The sequence below is a fragment of the Porites lutea genome, chromosome 10 (genome assembly GCF_958299795.1).
Source record: "Porites lutea chromosome 10, jaPorLute2.1, whole genome shotgun sequence".
Taxonomy (NCBI): Eukaryota; Metazoa; Cnidaria; class Anthozoa; order Scleractinia; family Poritidae; genus Porites; species Porites lutea.
The window spans coordinates 4676924-4702062 of NC_133210.1; the positions used below are offsets into that span (position 1 = coordinate 4676924).

Consider the following 25139-nt stretch of genomic DNA (forward strand, 5'->3'; position numbering starts at 1 on the left):
ACACTATGTTCCCTAAAAAAGAACGACACACAAGAACGAATTGGAAAGCAGTCAATCCAATCTATAACTGTTGACCTCTGGAAATATCTTCCCCCTTGAAAGACCTCCCAAGTTTCTCCTTCCCAAAACAACATCTTTCCTCCTTCCCCTAAAACAACATCTATTGTTTAGACAATTTGAAAGTTGACCATATCCGTTCTTTTCTCCGTGTTGTGTCTAGTTTGTGTGTGTTATTTATTTACTTATTTTGTTTTGTTTTCTTTTTTTGCTACTATTTTACCTATCACCACTTTGTTATTAACAAAATATATCATTTTATAGCAGCTACGCGCTAGCACGAAAACGATTTTTCCCAGACATCCTTGTTGTCATAACTAATAATTTTATGATACAACTTCTTCTTTTCTTGTCACTAGCATCCAAAAATGTAAAATTCTCTATTTGGATGTAATAATAATAAAGGTTTGTTGTTGCTGAACCTCTCGACAACTCAAAGCAATTTTGTTTTCCTCTGTACGGGTTCGAAAAATCAGGATTCCACTTAGTTTGCTTCAGATTGTGGTTCAGTGACTGTAAATCTTTGCACGCTTTGAAAAGTCTATTCAAAAAGAGACAGGCAACCCCTGTATCGAGTATAATTCATGTGTTTCATGATACAAAAACACTTCTGGTAGTACTGACTATTTTGATGGATTTGATATATCTATAACCTTAAGAAATAGCGCGCTTTGACGGAAAATTTACGGACAGGATATCCCGTTCAGTCATAGTTTTAGATTTTCTTTTAGCCCCTGAAGAAGGTTTGTTTTCAAACCGAAATATTGGGCAGTTTGTTTAAATTTATATTTTTTTGTTTTCTTCTTTTGTTTACTTCTTCATCGCCTTGCTGTAATGATCAGTTTGCCGTTTCATATTTTTCTACAAGTTTAATTGTACTGATCCAGGACTACAACTGGGAGATCCGGCACCACACGTTAGTTTGTTGCTGTGGACTTGCCGACATTTTATATATTTCGGCACAATATACCTTGAGATAAGACAAATTAAGCTTCAAGCAAGTGACATACACGTACACGTGTAAACCCACGACCATGCAAATGAGCCCTAATAAGGGCGAAACAGCTATCCATGGCTACCACAATGGCTACCACTGCCTGGGTGATATGCACATGTGTTTTGGCCATGCAGAGCGTTGGCTTACGTGTATTACTTGCTTTAAGTTTTTCTTAACTTAAGATGGTCGTCATTGCTACGTAAACGGATATATAAAAAGTACCAAGAACAATTTAAAGTCCTTGGACTTCTAGCTTGTTCTTGGTTCTTTATATTTTGGCTGATTTGATCTCTTTTCTAGAGATCCAACGTTTACAACTAGCAGGATCTTCGTCCACGGTTTTTGCAGCTAATTTAATCGTATAAAAAGTACTATTTTTCCTTGATGTCTATTGGTCATTTGAGGTTGCGTCTGAGACTGGTGTAGGTGTTGTGTCGAATTGCACTATGGGATTGTTCTACGGGTTGACTTATGACCAATATTGCACTCCCATATTGCAATTCGACACAACATCGACCCGGTCTTACGCACAGCACTTGAACTGAGTCCACGTTTGATATATTAAAATTCTAACATGACTCAGAGGCTTCAGGGTCAAAATTGCAAATTTTTCACGACTCCATTGTCTAGCGATTCCCAGAAGAGACTTGAGGACAAAGAAAACCAAACCAAATATAGAAAAATGACCAGAAAGCCTCGGAGCCATGTTAGAATATTAATATATCGAACGTGAGCTATTGGTCAACGCCCTTCCCCACTCTAAACTGTTTGCCTACCGCACATTTTTTCAGCGAAATGTACACCCCGGTTCTACGGTTACTAGTTTTTCTGAATCTTTTGCAGAAATTTTCTGGAAATTCAGACAGAAACACAGTGGTGAGTCACGGAATTTCTCCACCCATCAAGGCGTCATTTATCCGCATTTTCCCACTTGATACAAAGACGCTCAGACGCACTGCCCTGCGGCTTGAGCTCTATGGCTGCGACTTCGTCGAAAACCAAACAGTGAACTAATTTACCTGCAGTTACTCCCTGTGTCTATTCACGATGGCCAGAAATCCGTATTTTTGCTCCCGTTCGGTTTATACGGAAAAGTACTAGTAAACTGAAAGAAATTTGAATTGGTAGCAACATAGTCGTGGTGATAACTTTGGTCTTTTGCTTCAGATATTATATTGACAATGTCACGTCATATATGACAAAAAATTGGGCTTCTTTTCGCTACAAATCAGCTTCGCTCAGGAAAAAAATCATGTTGGCAAATGGAACAAAGAGTCTCACGGGCCGGGAGTTCAAATTTCAAAAGCTTAGAACTCTTTTTAGTAACCTTTTAATAGTTTAGTAGTGTATTGGTATTGGTAACGTTTCAAACTTTAAATAGTGAAAAAGAGAACCTTGTCTTGCGCAAAATTCCGGATTCAGGCGTCCAACCGTGCTAATGGGCTGGGGGCAGGGGCTAGGTATCAGTTTAAGAAAGACCCATAAATGCAAATTTGACCGACGATTTTTGTCCATGATTGTAGAAAATAGCTTGTGACGGATAGCAACCATAAGCTGTAAACAGACTTTAAAAAATATTCTAAGGGTGAACACAGGTTTTGCCCCCATGCTCCAATAAAACATTCCTGGTTCCGCCCTCGTGTAATTATAATCGCTGTGAATTTCAAGTAACGATAAATATATGGAAACCAGGCTTCAATATAACCGCCACATTCCCTGCCAAGTTGTAGAAGTTGATCGTTTACTTCGTGTTTTTCAGCATACAAAATAGGCTATGGAGCTTCATACGATATCGTTGCGTTCTGAGGGTATACTAACCTATTTATGTACTAGGCACCGGTACTTTGATAAATAAAAGTGCTTCAGTTTGGTCATAATTTACATAAAATCAAATAAGACGTCGCATCACTACTCATTTAAGTGATCTTTCCGGGCCAGTCAGCATATAAGGAACCTGTCACGTATGATAAATGAGAACAGTAAATACTTACTAGTGCTACGGCTGCTACCGTATGTTTAATGGTCCTCAACAGTTTTATTGGCCGATTTATGGCGGGTGTTAGGCTAGCAGGCTAGGGGTAAATCAGGGGCACCCAACGAGAATATAGTTCAAAACCACTGAAACGTAGCATTGTTGAACGTATTTTAGTATTTATATAGGCATATTTAATTTTTATTTCCTAAAAATTTTTCATCTGTACGGATTGCCTAGCTGAAAGTCTAGTGATCCGAAAATTATCACGGGGATCAAAACTTACCTTTTCGAAAATTTCAGCCAGAAAAAAGGCTCCCGTAAATTCTAGGTGACCTTTTTAGGGTAAAAAAAGGGGGGGGGGGGGGGGGGGGGCGTCGAAAATCCTAGGAGAGGCAGGCAAGCAAGAAATCAGTAACAACAAATGTTCCGAAAATTCTAGATCTCCGAATCGTTTTCCGAACAGATATTTTCCAAAAATTGTCGTTGGGTGCCCCTGGTAAATTCGTACTTCGATAGACTTCAGAAGGTTCTGATATAGTTCACTGACGAGAATGTATGGGAAAACAGGAAGTGTTAATAATAATGAATTTAACCTCTGAATTTGTGGCAAATATCGAGTTCAGGAAAATAATCATGCATGCTACTCTGAAACCACTGCCAGGCAAATTAAAGCTCGGTTTTTGAATTTTACAGGAACCATGCAGGGGGTTAATGATAGTATTACCTAACTGATTCATTGTTCTTGACCTTGTCAGGAAATATGGATTAACTAAAATGACAACATTGTCAGTTATTTTATTTTCAAGCCCGGTGGAGGTTTCAATTGAAAAGTTCGTTTACGCATTCGGCCCCTGTTAATATATTCAGTATTTTGGGGAATAATTTTTTTGAAGAGCTTTTAAGTCGCAAAATGATTCGACCTCAATATCATAATCGTCTCGGCAACGATATTGCAAGTTTATGAAAAAATGTTTAATTTATATTGGATCATGGAGGGAATATGGAAAAAGGGGCCGAAAAGCGGCGGAAGTTTTACGCAGTCTGTGCGGTGTATAAATTGCGCAATATTTTTATTGTCCGCAAGGTAAACCCCACTCATTGTGCATCCATTGTTCTATTTAAAGAAATTTTAAGAATAGTTATAATTTTTTGTTAAAATTTCTTCGTAGGTGATAACAAAATCACAGCATGTGGTAGCATAAATTTTTTGTTCTATCGCTATCGCGTGCTTTTGCAAGCTGAAAAGATCTTATTTTCAATTGTTACTTCATAGTTTAATAGAAGTATGTGATTTACTTTTTCAAACTATACGAATATGCCGAAAAATGATAAAAAAAGAAAAATTAAATGGATAAATAGCTGGAATGAAGAGAAAAGCGCGGGAAATTTTTTCCTACCGGAAATTAGATCGTTTACTACCGGAAGAAGCTACCCAATCAAAATTTGCATTTTGTGGTCATGTGATAATGATGGCTTCGACATGGCGGCTGGTGTAAACTTGTGTGATGTTCGGATTGAAGAAACTTTAAAAATACGCATTGGTAAGTTCTTAAAAACTTCAAAATACAGTTCTCATTTTCTTGAAATTAACTTGGAAATTTTATAGGGGAGGCAAAAAATCTACAACCGCGAAAAGAACCAAGATATTCACGCAACTGTTACTGCATTGTGACACTCGACCAAGAGGAGGTATTTAGGACCGCTACTGTGGAAAAAAGTTTGTGGTTAGTTCACATTACTAATTCTCATTGGGCACGTTCCTATATTTTAATTATTTTTACAGAGGCAAGTGTAAAGATGTAATATTTTAATTTCGGGGCTATGTTTAAAATTTTGTTACGTCTTTCTTCGACGAGTAAAATAAACTATAATCTTAAATCTTAGATTGTTTTGAATCTGCATTTTTTTTTTCACCAAACTCTCAAATCTTAAAGCCCTCTTTGTAACGATCCTGTTAGCTCGAAAAAGTACGTGTACTATTCCATCTTGATATTTAGGTCTCGGGAACTTTCCCTGATTAAGCTTACAGATTTTTATCATGTACACGACGGAAGCTTAGAAATTCGGGAAGTTTGGTCTTGGTTTGTACAAAGAAATTTGGCAGAGGTAAATTTGAAATGAAATAAATCTTGTAGGCGGCTTTGTGTTCTGTGATTAACCTCGCATTAGCGGATACCTTAAAAGCATGGTAAAACGTGACAGGAATTGAAATGGGCCGTTTAAAATCTGTTTGATCTAACGTGAAAATAAATTAATACGCATTTATTTCATGTCGCGTGCAAACACACATGTATGACCTTTAACAATTGTGCTCCCATAATTGGACTTTTTCCTCCTTTTTCTTACAGCGAAATTGAGTTAATCTATTGAGACAAAATAAACACCTTTTTAACGTAGCTTAATTTATTGGTATTTGCTTTTCAAATCGAGAGAAGAATTGTTTTCTTTTGGGTTTATAATTGCTAATGAAATTTTCAAGTCCTGTGTTATATTTTGATATATTGAACTAATTGACTTTGCTTAATTTCTATGTTTTCTCCGTATCGGCTTTGAAATCTTGTATAGCATTTTAGGAAAGAAAGTTTTTTCTTGCCATAAGACCCGATTCATTGATCAAGCCGGATGTTTGAACACAAGATATTACCAAACAATTTCTTTATTTTTTTTAAGTACAGTTCCTTGGCTCTTAATTTATTAATAAGTGGGCTAAAAGAAGTGTTTCTTTTGGAAAGTTATTGTGTATTGAGGGCCTGTTTGAAATTTTTAACCAATAGTAAATAGAAGAGTTAGGCAGTGGGTTTGCTGTTTAGAGTCCTGTTCTCAGTTTTTGGGGTTTGAAATCTCTGGTGATGTGTTCAACCTTGGAGGTGTTACAATATTAGTCTTAAAAGAGCTTTGTATGTAGAATTTTGTCACTTTTATTGTACATTATCGTCTTGGGAAATCGTAATTTTAACTTTTTAACTTGGGCCTCCATTTTCTAAAAATCATCCTTTGACTTACCAGTCCAGTAAGTTTACTGGACATCAGTGTGGGCAGTATGTTGGTAGGAGTTTATGCAACAGGACGACAGAGAGACGAGGACACAAAACACTTGTGTGTGACAAACATGACAGGGCTATTACTTGCTTGTTTTGTGGTGATCTTCACTAAACATTAATGTTTTCTAATCTTTTATGAAAAGATCTGTTTAAGGGAAGGTGAAGTTTGGTGGAAAGTTTTCTCAAACAAAATAAATTATTATCATGCTTGTCACAAAAGGTTTGCTGTCTTCAAATTCTTTCCTCCCCTGTCCTGTTGCGTAAGTTCACTAATGTTGTTACATGGTGTTACCCTAACTACGTGTATTTGCTTAATAAGAGTCTAAATTTTGACTGAGGAACAATACTGAGAGTATATTTTAAGTAAAGTGGTCCTTGTGTGTCTTGTATCCGGCCACAGATCACAGTGCAATGTGTGTTCTATATCTTGTCCCAGATCACAGTGGAATAGTAAATTATGGTCAGTAAAGAGATGCAGTCATGAACATGCTAAAAATAGTGCTATTCTTCCTGTATGCTTGTCAGATATTACAGCTGTCTATATAAAATTATATTGAGCCTATATAACCTGAATTTCAGCTGTCTCCTGGAGACTCGCAAACTCCCGACTCAAGGAGACGGCTGAAGTATTGGCTATATTAAGCCTCCATATTTTTGCTTTCAGATGTAGCACTTATCTGAGACAGGTATCAAGTAGGCACAGTATTTGGGGAAACATATATGTTGCAGTTAATTCTTTATTTCAGTTAATTTTTGTTTTCCCTTTGTTTAAAATTCATTAGCATACATTACCATACACAAAAAGAATAGAAAAATAAAAATTAACTGAAATATAAAATTAACTGCAACATATACATTAATGTCTGAGACCTACAGCCTTGTATTATGTTTAGGTAGATATTAAGAGGCCTTAAAACCACAGCTACAGTTTAGCCTGAATGCTCATATTGTCTTACAGTCTTGAGGTTACTTGTACACTCTGTCCCTTTCTTATCCTTTTTTGGCAGACCAGTAAATTTCACCCGCCATAGCTCATTTTGAAACAGTATTTTTATCAATGAATTCCTAATGTGTATAGTTAAATAGAAATATGTCCATGCAAAATAAACAGTGCAAAAGCACTTTGGTTTATAGGTGAAGCATGATTGGGAAATTGGCTTGTCCTGAACATAAAAGCATGCATGAAACTGCTGTTTATTCTATATTTCTACACTATAGTCAATAAAAAATAATATCAGAATATTTCATAAATTATGTTGTATTGTATTTCTTTGACAGCCCATTCTTTGGTGAAGATGTGCATTTTGAAGTTCCAAGAGATTTTCAGACATTAAGCTTTTACCTTTTTGATACTGACCTTATTGGGAAAGATACAGTACTTGGAAAGGTAGGACAACAATGGATGTTGATGTTGAACTTTCAATCTATATTTCCTGGCCATGTCATTCTCATTGATTGCCTTCACTTGAGGACTTCAGGCAATTTTTGTTAAGGATAATCACCGTGAAAAATGATTAGCAATCATTTCTTGCTATGTTTTTACATGTTGGATTCACAGCATATAGTATTATGAGTTTTAGCTTACATGTACCGTCACAGCTTTTTTTAGCAGTTTTTTTCTTTGCAAGTTTCATATGTGGATTCACTTTGTGTACTTTAAGGTTGCAATCAAGAGAGGATGTGTTCACAGTTACCATAGTGACACATGGTTTCCTTTAGTTCATGTTGAACCTGATACAGAAGTTCAAGGAAGGATTCATCTGGAAATCAAACATTATGAATTTATACCTGATACAGATGATGATGAATTTTCCAATACTCCAAAACTTAGTGTAAGGTGGGTTATACCTGAGCTTGTTTGTCAAGAAGTAACATAGAGAAACTTAAAAAGAACCTTGTTTAACCTTCCAAGTTGCGACCATTTTAGTCGCCATGGCACCTAGAATTTTGTAGCTGGTGACTTGATTTGTAAAAAAGTCTCCCTAAACAAAGAGAGTTGGTCGCCAAATGGCGACTAAGCAAAAACTTTGTTTCAACAACAAAAAAAAAGCCTCACTATAGCACACATATTTTTCTTGTTCCTTTTCCCCAAGTTTCCATTTTTCCACTTCACATGGTAAGGAATTAAAGCTGCACACTGTTCTGGAATTTTGTTTGATTTTTCCTTTGGTTTAAAATTAATTTTATTGTGTGGACCTTTTCTTGTGACCTTTAATTCACTCAGTGTACACTTAAATGACTGAGAAAGTTGAGCTTACATGATCAAGGTAACTGATGCAGCAAAGCTTGCTTTATTGTTCAAGCAAATTAAATTTACTTTTTCCCTATTATCACCTTTTAAATTTTGCTAATGCCCCTGAGGTGATTATAGTAATAATGCATTTAGTTACTCTAACTTTAATAGAAGCTGATGACAAATTTACTACATAAATTATACATGTATGCTCGGTGAGTTCATTAGGCATCGGAGATCGGAGAATTCTCCAATTACTATGCTTAATTCTCCAACAAATGTTTGATGGCTTATGACTATATTATATTCAGACGTGGAGCCTCTTTCAAAATATTCTCCTGTAACGTTACACCTTTCTCCTGCTACTAGAATTCTTAATGAAAACCCTGTTGTTGCAGTTAATTTTTTATTTCAGTTAATTTTGTCTTTCCATTGTTTTTGGGTATGGTTATGTATGCTAATGAATTTGAAACAAAGGAAAAACAAAAATTAATTGAAATAAAAAATTAACTGCAACATATACATTTCTTTTTTCCTTTATTTTGCTTTAGGATTGTACAATGTACTGATTTGCATGGATATAGTGGCAATGGTACATTTTCTGATCCTTATGTCAGTGTAACTATTCAAGGACCATTGTCCAGGTATGTATAATATGCTGTTTTTCTCAGCAACCTCAATAGTCCGGGATAACTTTAGCGATACTCACTTTGATGTCACCTATTGATATTGTGCCAACCAGATGTGCATTGGTTCTTGTATCAAAAGATTCTTTTGTTTCACTCATTACAAATTTGAATAGCAAAAACTATGTCTGTAAACAGTGACGTCTCCTTGTTTTAACTGACCCTTTTTCAGATTCTATGTTCATTATTAGTTTGCAAAACAATGTATTTTCAATTATTCCCTCAGGTCTGAGCCCAAAAAGACCAAAGTCAAGAAAAGAACTTTAAGTCCATTGTTTGATGAAACATTTCTTTTTGAGGTAAGAAACTGACTGTTAAGAGGAAATTTTTTCTACAAAATCTACTGTGGCACGTACATCCAATTCACATATTAAGGCATCTCCTTTATGTTGACGAAGGACACCTTGTGATGGCAACATATGATATTTAAAGTTGTTGTTTATTTCCTTGTTAAAGAAGGTTAGTTACATGTAGCCAGTTTCTCTCGGTTTGTACAGTTGTAATAATTTAGTTAAGGTCTAGCTTGTATGTAAGGAATACACTCCTATTGTTCAAAACATAGTTTTTCAATTACTCATAGTCACCCTTACTTCTCTGCTGTAAATTCTTGCAAAAAAATAATCTTGTTTGGTTTTTTTCATTATTTAAATAATTAAAACCAGAATCTGCCACAGTATTTATGGATAAATAAATGAGAATATTTTTATCTCTTCTTAGATACCTCCTGATGATATTGAAAGTTTAGTGTTGAGGTGTGTAATGCGGATGTCTTGAATCTCTTTTTCATTTTTACTTTTGTTTCTCAATTAAGTTAAGGTCACTGAAATAATTATTATACAACTGTACATAAAGCATATAATATTAATTTTCATAAGTAGGTTGAGTATGATCGTCCAGGTGAACGTAATCCTGAATAGGACTGTTGTTGACAGTGACTGACGTTTTGACAATCTCTCAGGTTATTGATCTGATTGGTCAATATTAGGTCGCAATGTTATTGGTCGTCTTTCAGAAAGCCGTGATGTTATTGGTTATGAAGACTCGTAATGTCATTGGCGCATTTTGATCCATCTATAGTCACAGATAAACAGTCGTAAAATTGTTAATCAAATTTTCGGTTGTCCAGTCATTCCCTTGTAATTAGTTTTGGTTGAGTCTGTCAGTAATTATAAGTCGTTTGTACGGTGCTGTACAAAATTCAAAATAAGTACAAAAATTTTATTTTGGATTACTAACTAGTAATATCCAAAGGTTAGGGAGTGTGGGGGACAACGCTTTTGTTCCAATGCTGTGCTTTGCGTAAGTTTCACGTGACAGGTGGTGGAAACATGCGCAATCAGATTATGAGGTGTAAAAGGTTAAAAGGCGTGATGAAATTGCTTTTTTTGCATATCCATTCATTCTTAGTGAAGTCTAAACAAATGCTGGCTACATACTTGTGACGCGTTCGTAATAACAACCTGGAGATTAGGATTGCGGGCTCCTCTTGTCGGCTGCAATTAACTTAAAAACTTTGTTGTGATGACAGCATGCCGCCTGGGTATCTTTAAATGTATAAGAAGTATGTTACGTAGTGCATGTGCTATGCAAACGTTCTGCCAATCTCACCATAACGTTTTTTAGTTGTGAAAGGATTAAAGAGAATGTTTTTTTATTGTCTTATGTTGAAAGGTGTACAGCATGGAGTGCCAGTCTTATTGGGGAAGATATCTTTCTAGGAGAAGTAAGTGATTAAATTGCATTATGTAAAAGTGTGAGCCTTTGTCTGCATCAGACATAGCTGTTATGATCAGTTACCTCTTTGTCGTTTTTATGTCACAAGCTTTTGTGACAATTTGATTTTAAATTCTTTTTTTTCTGGATTTGCAAGGTTATAAACAGGGCCAGGGCTGGAAGGTGTCGGCTGAACAGCAGTTTTGAATTCAGAATTAAAATAAATTTTCCTTCATGAATTTTCTATTTCCTTTATTATCATTTGCTTTAGTTTCCTGATTATAAATGTATGTATAATATTATTTCCTACAGGTGAGAGTACCCTTAAGCAAGTGTGACTTGTCTTCTTGCCATGAAGGATGGTAAGTGAGTTTTAGTTTGTGTACTTTTTAATTGCGCTTAAAAGGATTAGCACAGTCGGTAATTGCGCGGCCTTCAGTGTTGGAGGTCCCAAGTTCGATTGCCTGGTGTGACCTCAAATCCTTCTTTTGACTTCCTTCCTTTCCGTATTGCTTTAATTAAGTAGCTTTAGATACCTGTAAAACAGAGCACTGATGGTGAGAGTGGGGGGGGGGGGGGGGGGGGGTAAAATGAGCGCACCATCAGTCTTAGGTTTGTTAGTCACATGACTATTTTGAGTTACCAACGTAAAATAAGACTCTTTATGTTTACCTTTTTTTTTTATATTCTCCCAATCACAAAGATGTGCATGCTGCAGGACTGGAGGTGGGGGGGGGGGGGGGGGGGGTACTCAGTTACTATTGACTTGACCAAGATGCTACTCCTATAGGCACTCCCATTGGGTCTGAGCAAATCTGAGTCTAAACCCTCTAGAGGCTTGGGTATTACTTTTCCTGGTACAATGCAATACATAATATTATAATGGTCACAGTGTCATGCAAGAGATTAAAATGTGTTTTATTCCTTTCCACTTACAGCATGTACATGTGTGTCAGGTCATGTAGTTAATTAGCCCAGCCAACTGAATGCTTAATTGGCTGTGCCATTGCTCTGAAGTATGAATTGTAGCTCATTAATGATTGTGCTTTGCTTTTGCGTTTAAGGTATTGGCTTGGCCCACGTGAGGATAAAAGTGACCCTATTATAAAGCAAGATTTAGGTTCCTTAAGACTCAGAGTTTGCCACAGCCAAGATTATGTCTTCCCTTCCAGTTTCTATGATCCTTTGAGGGAAACAATGTTAGGAATGGGGGATGGTCAGGTATACATGTATTCTTATCTGTTGGCGCATGTAAATAATTGAACAATTAAACCCTTTATTTGTATGTTTTAGGTTCACTAGATATTGTACAGATAATGAAACATCAGGGCCCAGTTGTTCGAAGGCAGATTACCGCTAATAACCCGGGGTTAAATTTAACCCGATTTTCTCTTTCTTGTGTTTAAAAGTATTTTCTCGGATACTTTTCTCTGTTATATTTAGAGCTTTCAATCATCATCTTGTAGACAAAAAGAATTAGAACTGAAAATATGCTTTTTAAGCTTTCAAATCTGAATTCAAATCTTGCACTAACCCTCGGTTATTGTAACGCAGCTTTGAACAACTCGGCCCAGGAGTTCTTCTTGACACTTTCCAGTGATCTCTCTCAAACCCATACAATCTGCACAAAAATTTTTTTTATAATTTTTATCATGTAGTCATAAACTTACAGTGTATGCAAGGCCCCTTTTGAAACTAGCCAATGGTTGATAGGGCTACCCTGCCTAAATAAAGTTTGACTGGGCGTGATTGAGTCAGCAGGAGCTATTAAGTTGAGCTTACATCATAATAAAACCTGCTAGAGCAGTCTGCATCATATACTTTCATTTTGTGTACAAAAGCCTTAAAACACCGAATTGTGAAAATCTTACCAACCCTAACAAGTTGATAAATTCATGCAACAGGGTTTTTTTTGTTGAATTCTTCTTTCATGAAATAGGAAGCAACATTCTTAATTTCAATCAACTTTAGTAAGTACTTATGACTTGTTCTGTAGGATGTACAGACAACAGCTGCCCATATTTTGGGTGAGTTAGTCAAGGACAAGGCCACAGTAGCACGATCATTGGTCAGAGTTTTTTCTCACCATAACCAGGTATGTAACTGACCTTAATTATCTGATCACCAATTAGCAATAAATTGTTACCATCATATCTTTAATGACTTTCAGTTGGTAATATGTTAAAGAGTTATTAATTCATCATTACATATTTTCTACATTTAGCTCCCGTACTTTTATCTACATGCATAAGAGTTCGGTATGGTTTAGAATTTCAGGTCAAAATTAAAGAGAATCAATAAGTTTCCAAACAGAATCCCGCTGTACAATGATGTAATATTGTTGTATTCAGTTTTCCTGTTTTTATTCACTGCTAATATGTCAATTTCGCTTGTCAACCTTAGGTTGTAGATTTCATCAAGCTGGTTGTTGATCATGAAGTACATAGTACCAAGTGAGTTACTAGTTGATCCTCAATAAATTTCTTCAAGATAATTTATTGTTATGCCTCCATACTCATAACATTAGTGCATTGGCCAACCGGATGTGAGTGTGTCCTATGCCATGTGAGAAGGGTGAACAAAACTCATTAACCAGGTCCCTAGGGACCTATACTCACACGTAATCTTGGGGAAACAAAACTCAGCGTGTTTTTCTCGGGGCCATTTAGTGTCTTCTTTAATAGTGAGTGCTTGTAAATTGTTTGAGATAGTTCTCTAATCAATTCACTTTTTGGTATCTGGATATTAGCTTGAACACTATCTTGAAATCATTTTACATGTACCGTAACTTAAACTCAGCATTGTACACAGTATACTCATTTGGTTCATTGTTAATGTTTCACATTTTTTTTTTGTACTTCAGAGATTCCAATACACTTTTTAGAGGCAATTCAGTGGCAACAAAGTCTGTTGATGAGTTTATGAAACATGCTGGCTTGTATTATCTTCATGACACAATCAAATGCCTGGTTGATGAGGTAATGAATTTAAAGGCTGAGAAATGTCTGTTCTGATATTCATTCAGTTAATAGTACATTTTCTACTTATTAAACCCATTGACAATAGATAGGTGTGGGGTGCCTGGTGAAACTGAAGGGAGCTGCAAGGGGGCCTAGAAGGTAACCCAGACAACCCTATGAGTGGCTTCCATCAGGCACCATCACACTGAGAACCACAGTGGAGAAATTTTTCAGATACTTACCAAGAAAAACATCCAAAGGGGATGGGGTGCAGGGGCAATACAGCTAAAGTTAGTGCATGCGAAGACAACGTAAGCAAAATGATTGACTGTTGCGGAAGTGCTGTAAAATTACTCAAGCCCTGCTAAAGCCCAAGACCGCCCCACATAATTATGATTAGTGGTAGACACCACTGGCCAGCTTTGTTTCATGTTTAACCTTGCCTATTAACTACATTTAGCCTCATTGAACCTCCTGGGGGTTTATTTTTGCATCAATGTTTAATTATGTACAGTTGTAGCTCATAGAAAGTAGTGGTGGCCAAGGGGGAGGGCGTGTGCATGTGAGGTATCTTCTTTAGCAAAATGTAGTACTAGTTTGTGTTAAGTCGGTGTTCTTTTGGTCCTATTTTTCTTTTGTTTCCAATGAAACCAGCTGGAGGTCATGCTCATAGTAGTTGGGGGGAAGTAGATGAAATTTATGAAAACTAACTACCGTGTTTTTGTGACTTGCTGCAGATATTTGATGACCATAAACGTTGTGAAATTGACCCAGCAAAACTAAGAGAAGGTGAATCGTTAGATGCCAACTTGGTAAGTTTGTTTGTTAAAATGTTTGGATCATTGCCGTGCACTGTTAATATTACTAGTTATTAAATATTTATATGGTAATATATATTATTTGATGTTTAAGCCAAAGGGATTCTCACTTCCTTTTTACTGGAAGGAGACAATTTATGAAAAATTATTCCTTAATGTGTGCACCCGCATGGAAGGTGTAGACCAGTTGAAGATATGGGGGATGTAACCCTTTATTATGAGAGGTGGCCCATGACAGGGCTGATATCTGAATAGTTTATTAAACTCTTGTGACAAGTAGTCCCCCTTTATAATAATTATCTGCATTAATAATGCTATAATATTTTAGAATTTAACTCATTTCCTTTTGTTTGTGGATAATGACTAATATTTTGCTTTTGTGTTCATGTTAATTTATCAGGTCAATTTACGAGGCTATGTAAACAGAATATTTGCAGCCATTACTTGTTCAGCTATGGCATGTCCAACAGTTATGTGTCAGGTCTTCCACAACATCAGAGAAGCTGCTACATCAAAATTTCCTGGTAAGAACACTTTTGACACTGCTCAAATGAGGTCACCTAGCTCCTTGTTACATCTTGAGGGCTCAGCTTTTAAAGTATTCTGGGAAGCAATGTCAGAGATACCTCTGCATAATGTAATGCAGTTGATGTCAATATTCATTATTGTTATAGATACAATCTTGAACCGTGAAAGGCTTTTAACAGTATTATTTTTATTATTGCAGTCTTTATCCAATGACAGTGATTGCATGAACATCTTGTGGCTCATTCTAGATGTTTAAGAAAAATGCCTTTTGCAAAATTTATTTTTATAGGCCGCTTCCTGCTTCAAGTAATAAAGCAGAATTGATGTATTATCAGGAAATCCATTCTGAAGTTAAACCAAGAATTTCTTTGCCTCCTATGAATTATTAGGGCTAGAAAACAAAGGGAAATTCTGAATCAAACTAGGTACACAGACAGATTTTATTACAACAAAATAATTTGGACCTGTCCAGAACTAATGCTTCTTTGTTTACTTATATTGTTCATTTTCAATAGTCAGTACTGTTTTTCTGTTTCAGATGACAATGATGTCTGTTACACATCTGTGAGTGGTTTTGTGTTTCTGAGATTCTTTGCTCCAGCCATTTTAAATCCCAAATTATTCCAGATGAGAAATGAACATGCGGTAAGCAACTTTTGACCTTTTCTTTAAGTAAAGATTGAAAAAAAAAAAAATAAATAAATATGAATTTTAAGAAAACATCTTCAAACCTGCCCTTGTGGTCCTGATTTCATGCTTCACAAATATGCCTCTACATGACTGCCTAGAGGTCATAAGGTCACATCAATAAAACTAACTGGGCAGTTTAAATGATATGGGTTAATTTCATTTGTTGTTCTTTTCTCTTATTAGAATGCACAGACAGCAAGAACCCTCACACTTATATCAAAAGCAATACAAAGCTTAGGAAATGTTGTTAGTTCTGTTCTGGTAAGTGAGTGTCTATTTTATATATTTATTTTATGTACTGTGAAGTTACAGTGAGATTTTTTGGTTTACAATGAACATCAAGTTCAGTGGTTGAACCAGTGGGGGAAGGGGCTTTCCCTCCGCTGATCCTGCTTCATTGCCAGTGTGGGCTTAGCCCATTTAGACCTCAAGTGGGTTGGAGGGTTGGATAGGTGCTTCCTATAAAGGTTCACTATGCTTTCATTTGTTGATGCTAGACCATTAGTTTTCTTATTATGGTAAATCCTCTATTAAACCCCCCATCTCAAATAAGCCCTGCCTTTTTAGGGGGAAAAAGTTAATAAGCCCCCCCCCCCCCCCCCCCCCCCACTCGCCTCCCCTTATTATTCTTCACTAACAAAATGATAGACTGTATTAATCAATCACGACTGTAAAACTTTGTGTGGGCTGATCGGGGGGTGGTTTATTTACCAACTGGAAGTTCGGATTCGCTTCTGATCCTCGGCTGCATGATGTTCAACCTTCCTGTACTTGAGCTTTTCCACTTTGTATTCTAGTTCTTTATGGAGAGCTGATACTATCGTCTTTTCTAAATGAAGTAAGCCCCCCCCCCATCTCAAATAAGCTCTGTCTCTATTAAGCCCCCTCAAATGGGCTTGAAAAAATAGCCCCCCCCCCCCTTCGCGGGGGCTTAATAGAGGATTTACGGTATAAGGATTTATAGTACATTTTTTGTAGAGTTAAGTAGCACAGGTATTGAAAATGATCTGTGTGATGTTAATGCTTAATTAACAAACTCACATAATGCAGGGTGGGAAAGCAAGCTGGTTGGGGGCATTAAACAGCAAAACTACGGTTGTACATGTATAGGCACCTTAAACAACATCATGATGTTGAACTCACCTATTTTTTTTTGTTTTACTGGCTGTAGTGTGGACAGGTGAAGGAACCTTACATGGAGACATTAAAGTCAGTGATTCTTGATCAGGAACACATTACTGCAGTGAAACGGGCAAGTGAATTGCTGTGGTTATAACATTAATAATAAATGGCCAGTTGCCCGAGTATCTGGGTTCGCAAATCTCTCCTTAAGAAGAATGTGAACAGAACTACTACATGTATTAAATTAGTGGTCATTTGTCCCTTCTCTGAGCCGGTTAAAGAGAAGGGAAACCTGAGAAAGCACATGTAGTAAATATAAATGCAAAGTGTACCTGAAGTACTAAGTATTACACGACCCAATAAAAAATGAAAGGAAAACAAAAAGCCAAACAAAAAGTTGTACTCAGCTAATGTTGCCAGAGTAAGGGCCAAATATTGCTCACCATGGATCTTCTATATCCTCTGAAATTTTCTAAATCTCATCTTTTGTGTTTATTTATATTTTTATGTTTCAGTTCTTGGAGATAATTTCATCACCGAGCAGTGCACAAGGGCTTCCTGTTGATTCTACCATCGTTCTGAAGGAAGGGTGAGTACATTAATTTTGGAACTGAAAGAGGAAACACCACACGTTGAATAAACTTTCTAGAAAACTGGCAGCAGTGTATGAATTTCCACTTGTAAGATTGAAAAGTTCCTTAAGTCTATTTGTCTTACCCACTTTCATCACCACAACATCCAGTGAGCTTATCTCCTGTAACGGGTGTTAATAACATTCCTGTTTTTCAAAGTCTTAAGACATTCACACATCAACAGATTTTGTTACTAGGCCAATTCATTCTAGTTTCTAGCATACCTACTTGTATTTTTTTTAGCCACACTTAAATGAGTTTCATTTTTGGTAGGTACAAGGTTAGTTTGGACATACCAGTAGTTTCTATATTGTGAGGTACAACAGAATGTACCATCATCACTATGTCATTTCCACGGTCAAAACTCTCATTGACCATTGATCTCCACCAATCAGCATGTGAAATATCCCTCTATTATTGTAAAAACATATTTTGTATAAAATATCCTTGTTTCCTGTAGGATATTGGTAAAGAGAGCGCAAGGAAGAAGTAGACTGGGCTTCAAAAATTTCAAAAAGAGGTTCTTTGTTTTAACAAACAAGGGCCTTACATATTCTAAAGACAAAACCAAGCCTCCTCTTGGTAGTATACCTGTGTGCGATATTTTAGGTGCAGAGCGTCTAGGTGAAGACTCCTTTCATTCAAAACTGGTAAGCTTAACTGTCAGGGTGCAAAGAAAGTCAGTTTTACAGCTGGCCTTTCGGAAAAGCTGTAGCTAGCATGTACTAACCCAAGAGTCTTTTTATGTTGCCTGAAAAAAAAATTTGATGAGCAGGATTGATTACAGTTCTTCTATAATTTGACTTCCCCAAAAAACTTCACTTGCCCAGCTCGATAGCAAAATCCACTAGCCCCTGGTCATTGGTCAGGACTTTCTTGTGTGCTGACTGTTTGAATTTATGCTCCAATTTGATGGATCAGGATGTATCACAGTTGTAGGTGATTCCTTTCAATTCTTTTTTCACACATGCTGGATTATTATTTCACTACATTCTTAGGAGATTTTAAGTTTGACACTCGGGCAATGCAACTATGGAGTGCATATCTGAAGAAGCTATATAATTTTATATAGCTGGAAATTTCCTCCCAACAGCATGTGCTGTCATTGGCTACTTTGAGGTCACATGACATATATATCTAACAATGAAACTGTTTCCTGCCAAAATATCTGAGAAGGCAACATTGCAAATATTTGATGTCAGAGGGTTACAACAGTGCACTGTCTCAATGTTTCCCTCAGCTTCGCCTTGGGAAACATTGAGATTCTTGGGAAACAAAATTAACTGTTTTCCGTGGGTTCAGTTTTAAAGTGTTTATTGTCAAGCAATAATTATGACTCTTGTGAATCATGATTTATTCATTACCGTGAAAATAGACCCTTTCTACTGATTATATATGCTGTTGCATGTAAAATTTTCGCATTAAATGCAGCAACCATGAGCAACAGACCAGGATCAATGAACTTTTTACAAACTTTTTAAGAAGTTGACCTATCTAGAATAGTAGGCAGTACTGTTACCACAAAGAAGGTTGTTACACAGCTTTTTTCTTTGTTCTACTTTTAGATGGTGCAGATTATCCAACCTGACAGACAGTTATATATCCAGGCAAGCAATACTGTGGAAGAGAAAGAATGGTAGGTACTTGTAGTTTAAGTTTTTCTAGAAAACTTGATAATATACTTCCAAGGCTGTCACTAAGATCTGAAGGTGCCGGGTATGACTCCATAAATTGTGAGGGAACATCTCTTAGCAGTCACCTACTTGTTTGTTATCTTATGTGGTGAATTAGGTGGCAAATTCGTGGTGTTGCAGATGGTGCAACCACCCAGTGACATACATATGTTATTAAAAACAGAATGAAAAGGCACTGAACAATATTTCGACAGCAAAACAGCTTGTATTTTTGCGTGGGTAGCTCAAGAATGCAAGAGTGGTCAGATGATAGTCCTAGAGCGAAGGCACACGTTTATGCGAGGCTCGCGCTCCCGTTCACGTTTGCGTGAACATCTCTCGCGGGCACCATAAAAAACTGAATTGGAGGGGTAAAAACCGACTGCTTTGCAGTCCAAACAATACCCAGACCACAACACAATAGTTAGCCAACAATAGTGAAATTTGTGCCATATTTTAGGTGTTGACATGTTTTTATTATGTTCTGTAGGACACGTGCACTTCGTAAGGTTTGTCAAAGTAATCCACACAAAGTACAGAAATACCACCCCGAGGCTTTTGTCGGTGGAAAATGGCTGTGGTAAGAAAGTAAACGTAAACCAAAATACGTTAAACCCTCTAAGCCCTAATATCCACATACAAATTCTTCAGTCTGATTTCCATTCATTTCCTTAAAGAATTAGTTGAGAGAATTTGATAAAAGATCAAAGCATTTCCCCTCCTGTGATCATTTTATGAATTCTCATAACCGTTACTCTTGATGATGCAGTGATATCGTTAGTGGAAAATTGATGTCAGTCTCTCTTGGAACTTAACCCTTTAAGCCCCAATATCTACATACAAATTCTCAAGACTGATCTCCACACATATCCTCTAAGAACTAGTTGAGAGAATTTGATAAAAGGTCAAGGGTTGACCTCTTTGTAATCAATTTATGGATTCTCATAGACTTTGCACTTGACAATGTATGGATATCGTTAAGAGAAAATTGATGTTGGTCACTATTGTGAGACTTAAAGGGTTAAAGGATGAAATTGAAAAAATTAGCCTAAATCTTGTATATTTTTAAGTGACCTTTTTAGGGGGCTCATTATAGTGGTTGGAATTTCCATTTCAAAGTTGGCTAGGGGTTTGATACAAAGAAAATAAGTAATTTTCAGCTAATATTCAGTGCCGGTTGGTTTTCTCTATTACTCCGAGAGGATTCCCCTTTTGTACTTCAATTTTCCCTTGGCTTCTCGTCAGAAACCAAGCTAATTTACAATTTCCGATTCGATCCGGAGTGATTTATTATTAATGTTCATTTTATAATTTTTGTATTATATATCTTTCAGCTGCAAAGAGCGTTCAGAAAAAGCAGTTGGCTGTACCCCCATCACTGAGTAAGGACACTACAATTTGTTATGCGTTGGGTTTCCATATTCTGAGGGATGTTCCTTGCACCCTGAGGGAACTAAACCTATATTTTGAAACGTTTAGTGTTGAATAGTTCAAATGCGCTTATGCAAAGAGTTTGGTGAGCATCAACAACAAAGTTGTTTTTATTTTAGGATACTTCTTCAGTGTAATTTAACGTGCTTATTTTTCTTTGTTTAGGGTCCCTCAACCTAAATGTGTGAACGTAGCTATAGATTGTGATAGAGAGATTGAAAGAATACATTCATTGTTCTTAATGAACTTGGAGAAGTTGGATGAATTGCAAAGTAAGTCCTTAGTTAAAGCTTTCAGAATTCAACCTGTTCACATCCAGATATCGCATCGTGTCGAGTTAAGGTTTAGGGTGGAATTACACTGTCGCGTAAAATTTACGTACGCAAGTGACATTTAACCGATGGTGGAAATTCACCCTTAAAACTGAAGGGTGGTGCCTTGGTTCTGCCTTCGTTTTGTTTGTTTTAGGCGCGCAGAATTTGTGGTGGTGAGAGAAAAGCGCTTCTCGTGACCTCTTTTCTTGTGAAAAGGAGAAAGTAACTTGGAGACTGGTTGATGATGTAAAGAAACATCGTATTACCAAAGTTTTTAGCCGAACTGATTCATCCAGTTGCAAATGCCCAGCAGTTAGAGAATGATACATTTTGCCAAAATTTCTTGCAATCGTTTTTACTGAGAAAAAAAAAAATAGTTTGATGTTTATTTGTCACTTTGTAAAATGTGATTGGCTTTGGCACCGAAGCAGGACGCCTAAGCCGTCTCTGTGGGGTACTATGACTTCGGTGATTAAGCAGCGATAATCACTTGTTTTCAATAATCGGTAGCAAGGGTGGCGAAGTGCTCCCACCAGTGTGGCCCAGGCACAAATCCTGGCGGTGACGCCAATTGTGGGTTGAGTTTGTTGTGGGTTCTCTCCTTGCTCTGCGAGGTTTCTTCTTCAGGTACAATGTACTCCGGTTTTCTCCACTCCTCAAAAACCAACATTTTCAAATTAAGGGAAACACAACCAGGTGACCTTAACTTTTTGCAAATAATCTTTACATTTATCTATTCTTTTTCTTCTCAGCGGAATGTGAAAGTCAGTGTGAGAAGTGCACTGTACAAGGAACTCTCCAGGAAATGTGGCAGCAGAGGTTAACGACCATCAACAATATCCAATCACATGTGATCAGTTTAGAACAAGAACATAAACAACACCGTAAAATTACTCATCGACTTACAAGACATGGTAGCAAGTGAGTACCTATGTTCCATAACGATAGTTGGAATTCATTTATTTCAGTGATTGACGAAAAGGAGACTGGGTCCAGTTGACTTTCGCAAAGACTTCTGGGAATTTAACTAGGCCCAATAGCTGACTGGCACGTCTCCAGTAACAATCCCAGAAACAACTGCGGGACGCACTTCGTTTCCAGTTCCCTTCTCGTTTCAAAAATTGCAAATAGCCCACGTTCGATATATGAATATTCTAACATGACTCTGAGGCTGTATGGTCAAAATCGCAACTTTTCAAGACTCCATTGTCTCGCAATTCCCATTAGAGACTTGAAACAAAGAAAACCAAAGCAAATATAGAAAAATGAACAGAAAGCCTCGGAGTCATGTTAGAATTTTCACATATCGAACGTGGGCTATTGGCGACCATGAATGCCTTTGTAAGGTGTCTTTGACTGGAGATAACCCATTTAAAAGAGGATAACGAGTCGGGAGTACAAAAGGTATTGTAGTAATATCGAGAAATCGATGAGGTTCCACTGTAGCATAACGTTTACTTATTTGTTTTGCAGAAAATGTCCATGGGGCCCCACGCAAGAATCTCCAGATCCGTTTAGACGTTTTATTCTGTCGTAACCCGCTCTCTCTCTTTCGTGTATATAAAAGGAGGTATTCTATAGGTGTAAGATTTGTTTATAATACAAAGTAATGTTATTTTTTCAAAGTAGTGTAAGTTATAGGTTTTTGGACACATTAATTCAGGTTAGGGCCTTTTCTGAAAACAGTACGATATGCCACTTTAACTTGTTTTAAACGAAACAGATGGATAAAAGTTTATTTTAACTATGGAGTGTAGGACTACAGTGTTTAAGTAAGTCAAAACTACAGGCATTTTCAAATTCTCCTAATTGTTCCTCAAAGGAACTGTAATAATTTAATTTATTTGCATAATTATGAGGTATTTAATCGTAAAACTAATCCGGGCATTAATCCTTCCTTCATAGCAGATCCTCTATTCAGGTTGCGTGCGACTCTGGTTCAGTGTTGTGTCTGCCATTTTGAAGGTGTTGTAGGGAACTGGGTCGAAATTTTCCCTCTAAAACGGACAGCACATCACGGATCCAGTCTCGTTTGCAACATCAGCCAAAGCTTTAAGGCCAAGTCGTCCAAACTCAAATTCATCTCTTGCCCGATGTTCATAAGACCCTGTTGTCCTACGTGGCTTTGCAGCCATTGCTTCTCCACTTCTTCGGGCGACTTGACCGACCCAGGATGGCGCAAGATACTTCCGCCTTCAGAGTGTACGGCTTCCATTGCAAGGCTGTTTATAATGCTGTTTGTTATTTATTTCAAGGCTGTCTATAGGGCTCTTTGATATGTAATTTTGGCTTTTACTGCGCTAATTTTTAGTTCTAAAGTATTTATGACTTTTTTATGGTGACTGATCGTTCTTTTAATTCGCGTCTTTTTGCTTTTCAGCGGGTGGGCTTATTTTTTTTTTTATAAATGTTAAACAAAACGATAAAACGTCAATAAGCGTCCTATTGCTCTCGGATAGACACAAGTCAGCTTTTAATTCGAGAACGATGCAATTGTAGATAGCATACTGTAGATAGCTTGTTTGTATTTCGGTTCAAAGTGGGTATTATTTTAAATTAAGGGAAATATGCACAGTTAAATATAATAATATTTTATGATATTGACTACTTGCTATTATTTTCAGAGTTCTACGTTGAAGTTGTTCATTATAGGCTAAAATATTGCAGCATATTTTTGAGGTGTCTATTTTGCTTTTTTTGTAGATTATGTCCTCTTGATAAAGAACGCGTATTGCATACAGTTTTTAAAATATAGATATTGTCTTTCATAAATGGCTGGTCCGTTAAGTAAGATCCAATTCTGATAAAGTAACTGTTTGTTTTATGCCCCGACCGCAGGTGTCCGATTTTATTCGAAAACGGAATTTTTTTCCTCACGAGTGTTCTTTCGTCCACACGTATCCGGTGAGAACGATAACTGAAAACTCAACTTTTAAATACGCTCTCCAGAGTCAAAATCTTTGAAGTCGTCGTTTTCCTGTCCTCGTGTGGGTGGATGAAAACGGAGATTCTATAAAAACGATGCCTTAACAGTATCTGATGTCAGCGCAGACAGAATTGTTTCACTGCGCATGCCTTGGCCCTTTTTGTCAGGCTAACAGTTAAGTCAAATTTTTCTTTCAGGTTAAACGTACAAGTTATTATGTCAGAAAGCGACTTATCAACAGCGGTCTTAAAGAATCCAAGCGCTTAACGATTGAGCAGAGACCTCGACTTTCTGTGCGGGGAAACGTTCCCAGACAGAAACGAAAATATTCGTTTCCGAATAAAAACTGCTACTTGTGGAAGGGGTCTTACGTGGGAGTAAATACCACTTTTCATGTTAGTGTACCATTTATTCTGTCAACTAGTTTGACGCCGAGCCATATCGATTTTAAGAGCACTTCAAGCAATTTTTAGGTGAGTGTAGAAAGTAACACAGTCGCTTTTTAATTAAGGCGATGCATGATTGGTCAAAAAATTCCACGTGCCTTTCTCAACCAATCAGGAGCCGGACCAAGTTTGTTGCATGCCTTTTTCCCGCGCTTTGTTTTTAAATTTAGGCGATGCATGATTGGTTAAAAATCTCACGTACCTTTCTCAACCAATGAAGAGTTAGACTAAGTCTCTTACTTGAGTCGTTTGGGTAGTGTCAGTCCGTTGTGATTGGTCGAAGTGGTTACTAATACACTCAAGTGAAAACTGCGTTATGGTTATGTTGTAGATTTACTTGTATTTATTGTGGTCAGCTGGTCAGACCAGAAGCAGAGGTTATTCTATTTAATTACATGATGTAATTTTGTGCTGTTCATTTAATGACAGGGAAGTGAAATCTTCAAATACAAGTAGAATTTTACAGTGAAACGGTCTCGGTGCTATTTTTTTAGTGTCTTCCCCAGCGATCACTAAACTTACCCCCCAGGTTTTTGTGTTGCTCTTTATTACAAAAATTTCAATGACATTATCTCTGAGCTTACTAAAAGAATGGGAAAAAAATCTCCATTTTTCGTGTAAGATTAGGTGAATGTTGCCCTGCATTATGGGACTTTTTTGGGGAGGCCTATCACCTTTTTTATGGTCTGTTACCTGCCTTCTCCTCAGGCGCTTCGTATTTCGCCTAGAGTCGAGCGCGAAACGCGAGTGACTGGTAACGAAGCGCAATCGACCATGGGAAGGAAGAAGAAGAGACGCGAAGCGCCATTTCGCCCTTTTTCTCCTTCCCATCTTCCTTTGCGTGCAAATTTTTATCCAGAGAGAGAGACGTTTTGGTACGAGGCAGGGCTGTTGCAG

General features: G+C 37.0%; 1 protein-coding gene across 1 annotated transcript; it reads left to right on the plus strand.

Moving 5' to 3' along the window:
- Positions 1 to 4472: 4472 nt before the first annotated feature.
- On the plus strand, positions 4473 to 24713 carry LOC140950202 (ras GTPase-activating protein 3-like). The gene is made up of 26 exons (XM_073399402.1): positions 4473 to 4570; positions 4636 to 4753; positions 7349 to 7457; positions 7732 to 7907; positions 8855 to 8947; positions 9216 to 9288; positions 9707 to 9741; positions 10661 to 10712; positions 11015 to 11064; positions 11767 to 11923; positions 12699 to 12797; positions 13106 to 13155; positions 13566 to 13680; positions 14400 to 14474; positions 14881 to 15004; positions 15547 to 15653; positions 15882 to 15959; positions 16870 to 16950; positions 17336 to 17409; positions 17913 to 18102; positions 19018 to 19088; positions 19616 to 19705; positions 20460 to 20507; positions 20722 to 20828; positions 21623 to 21791; positions 22344 to 24713. The coding sequence occupies exons 1-26, from the start codon at positions 4510 to 4512 to the stop codon at positions 22405 to 22407; spliced, it is 2466 nt and encodes an 821-aa protein (XP_073255503.1). The 5' UTR covers positions 4473 to 4509; the 3' UTR covers positions 22408 to 24713.
- Positions 24714 to 25139: the final 426 nt, after the last annotated feature.

Bases quoted from the DNA above. Each gene is read 5' to 3' on its own strand.
- LOC140950202 (XM_073399402.1), top strand. From the start codon at position 4,510: ATGGCGGCTGGTGTAAACTTGTGTGATGTTCGGATTGAAGAAACTTTA. The intron at 13,156-13,565 runs GTGAGTTACTAG...TTTGTACTTCAG, and splicing joins CATGAAGTACATAGTACCAA to AGATTCCAATACACTTTTTA. The intron at 13,681-14,399 runs GTAATGAATTTA...GACTTGCTGCAG, and splicing joins TCAAATGCCTGGTTGATGAG to ATATTTGATGACCATAAACG.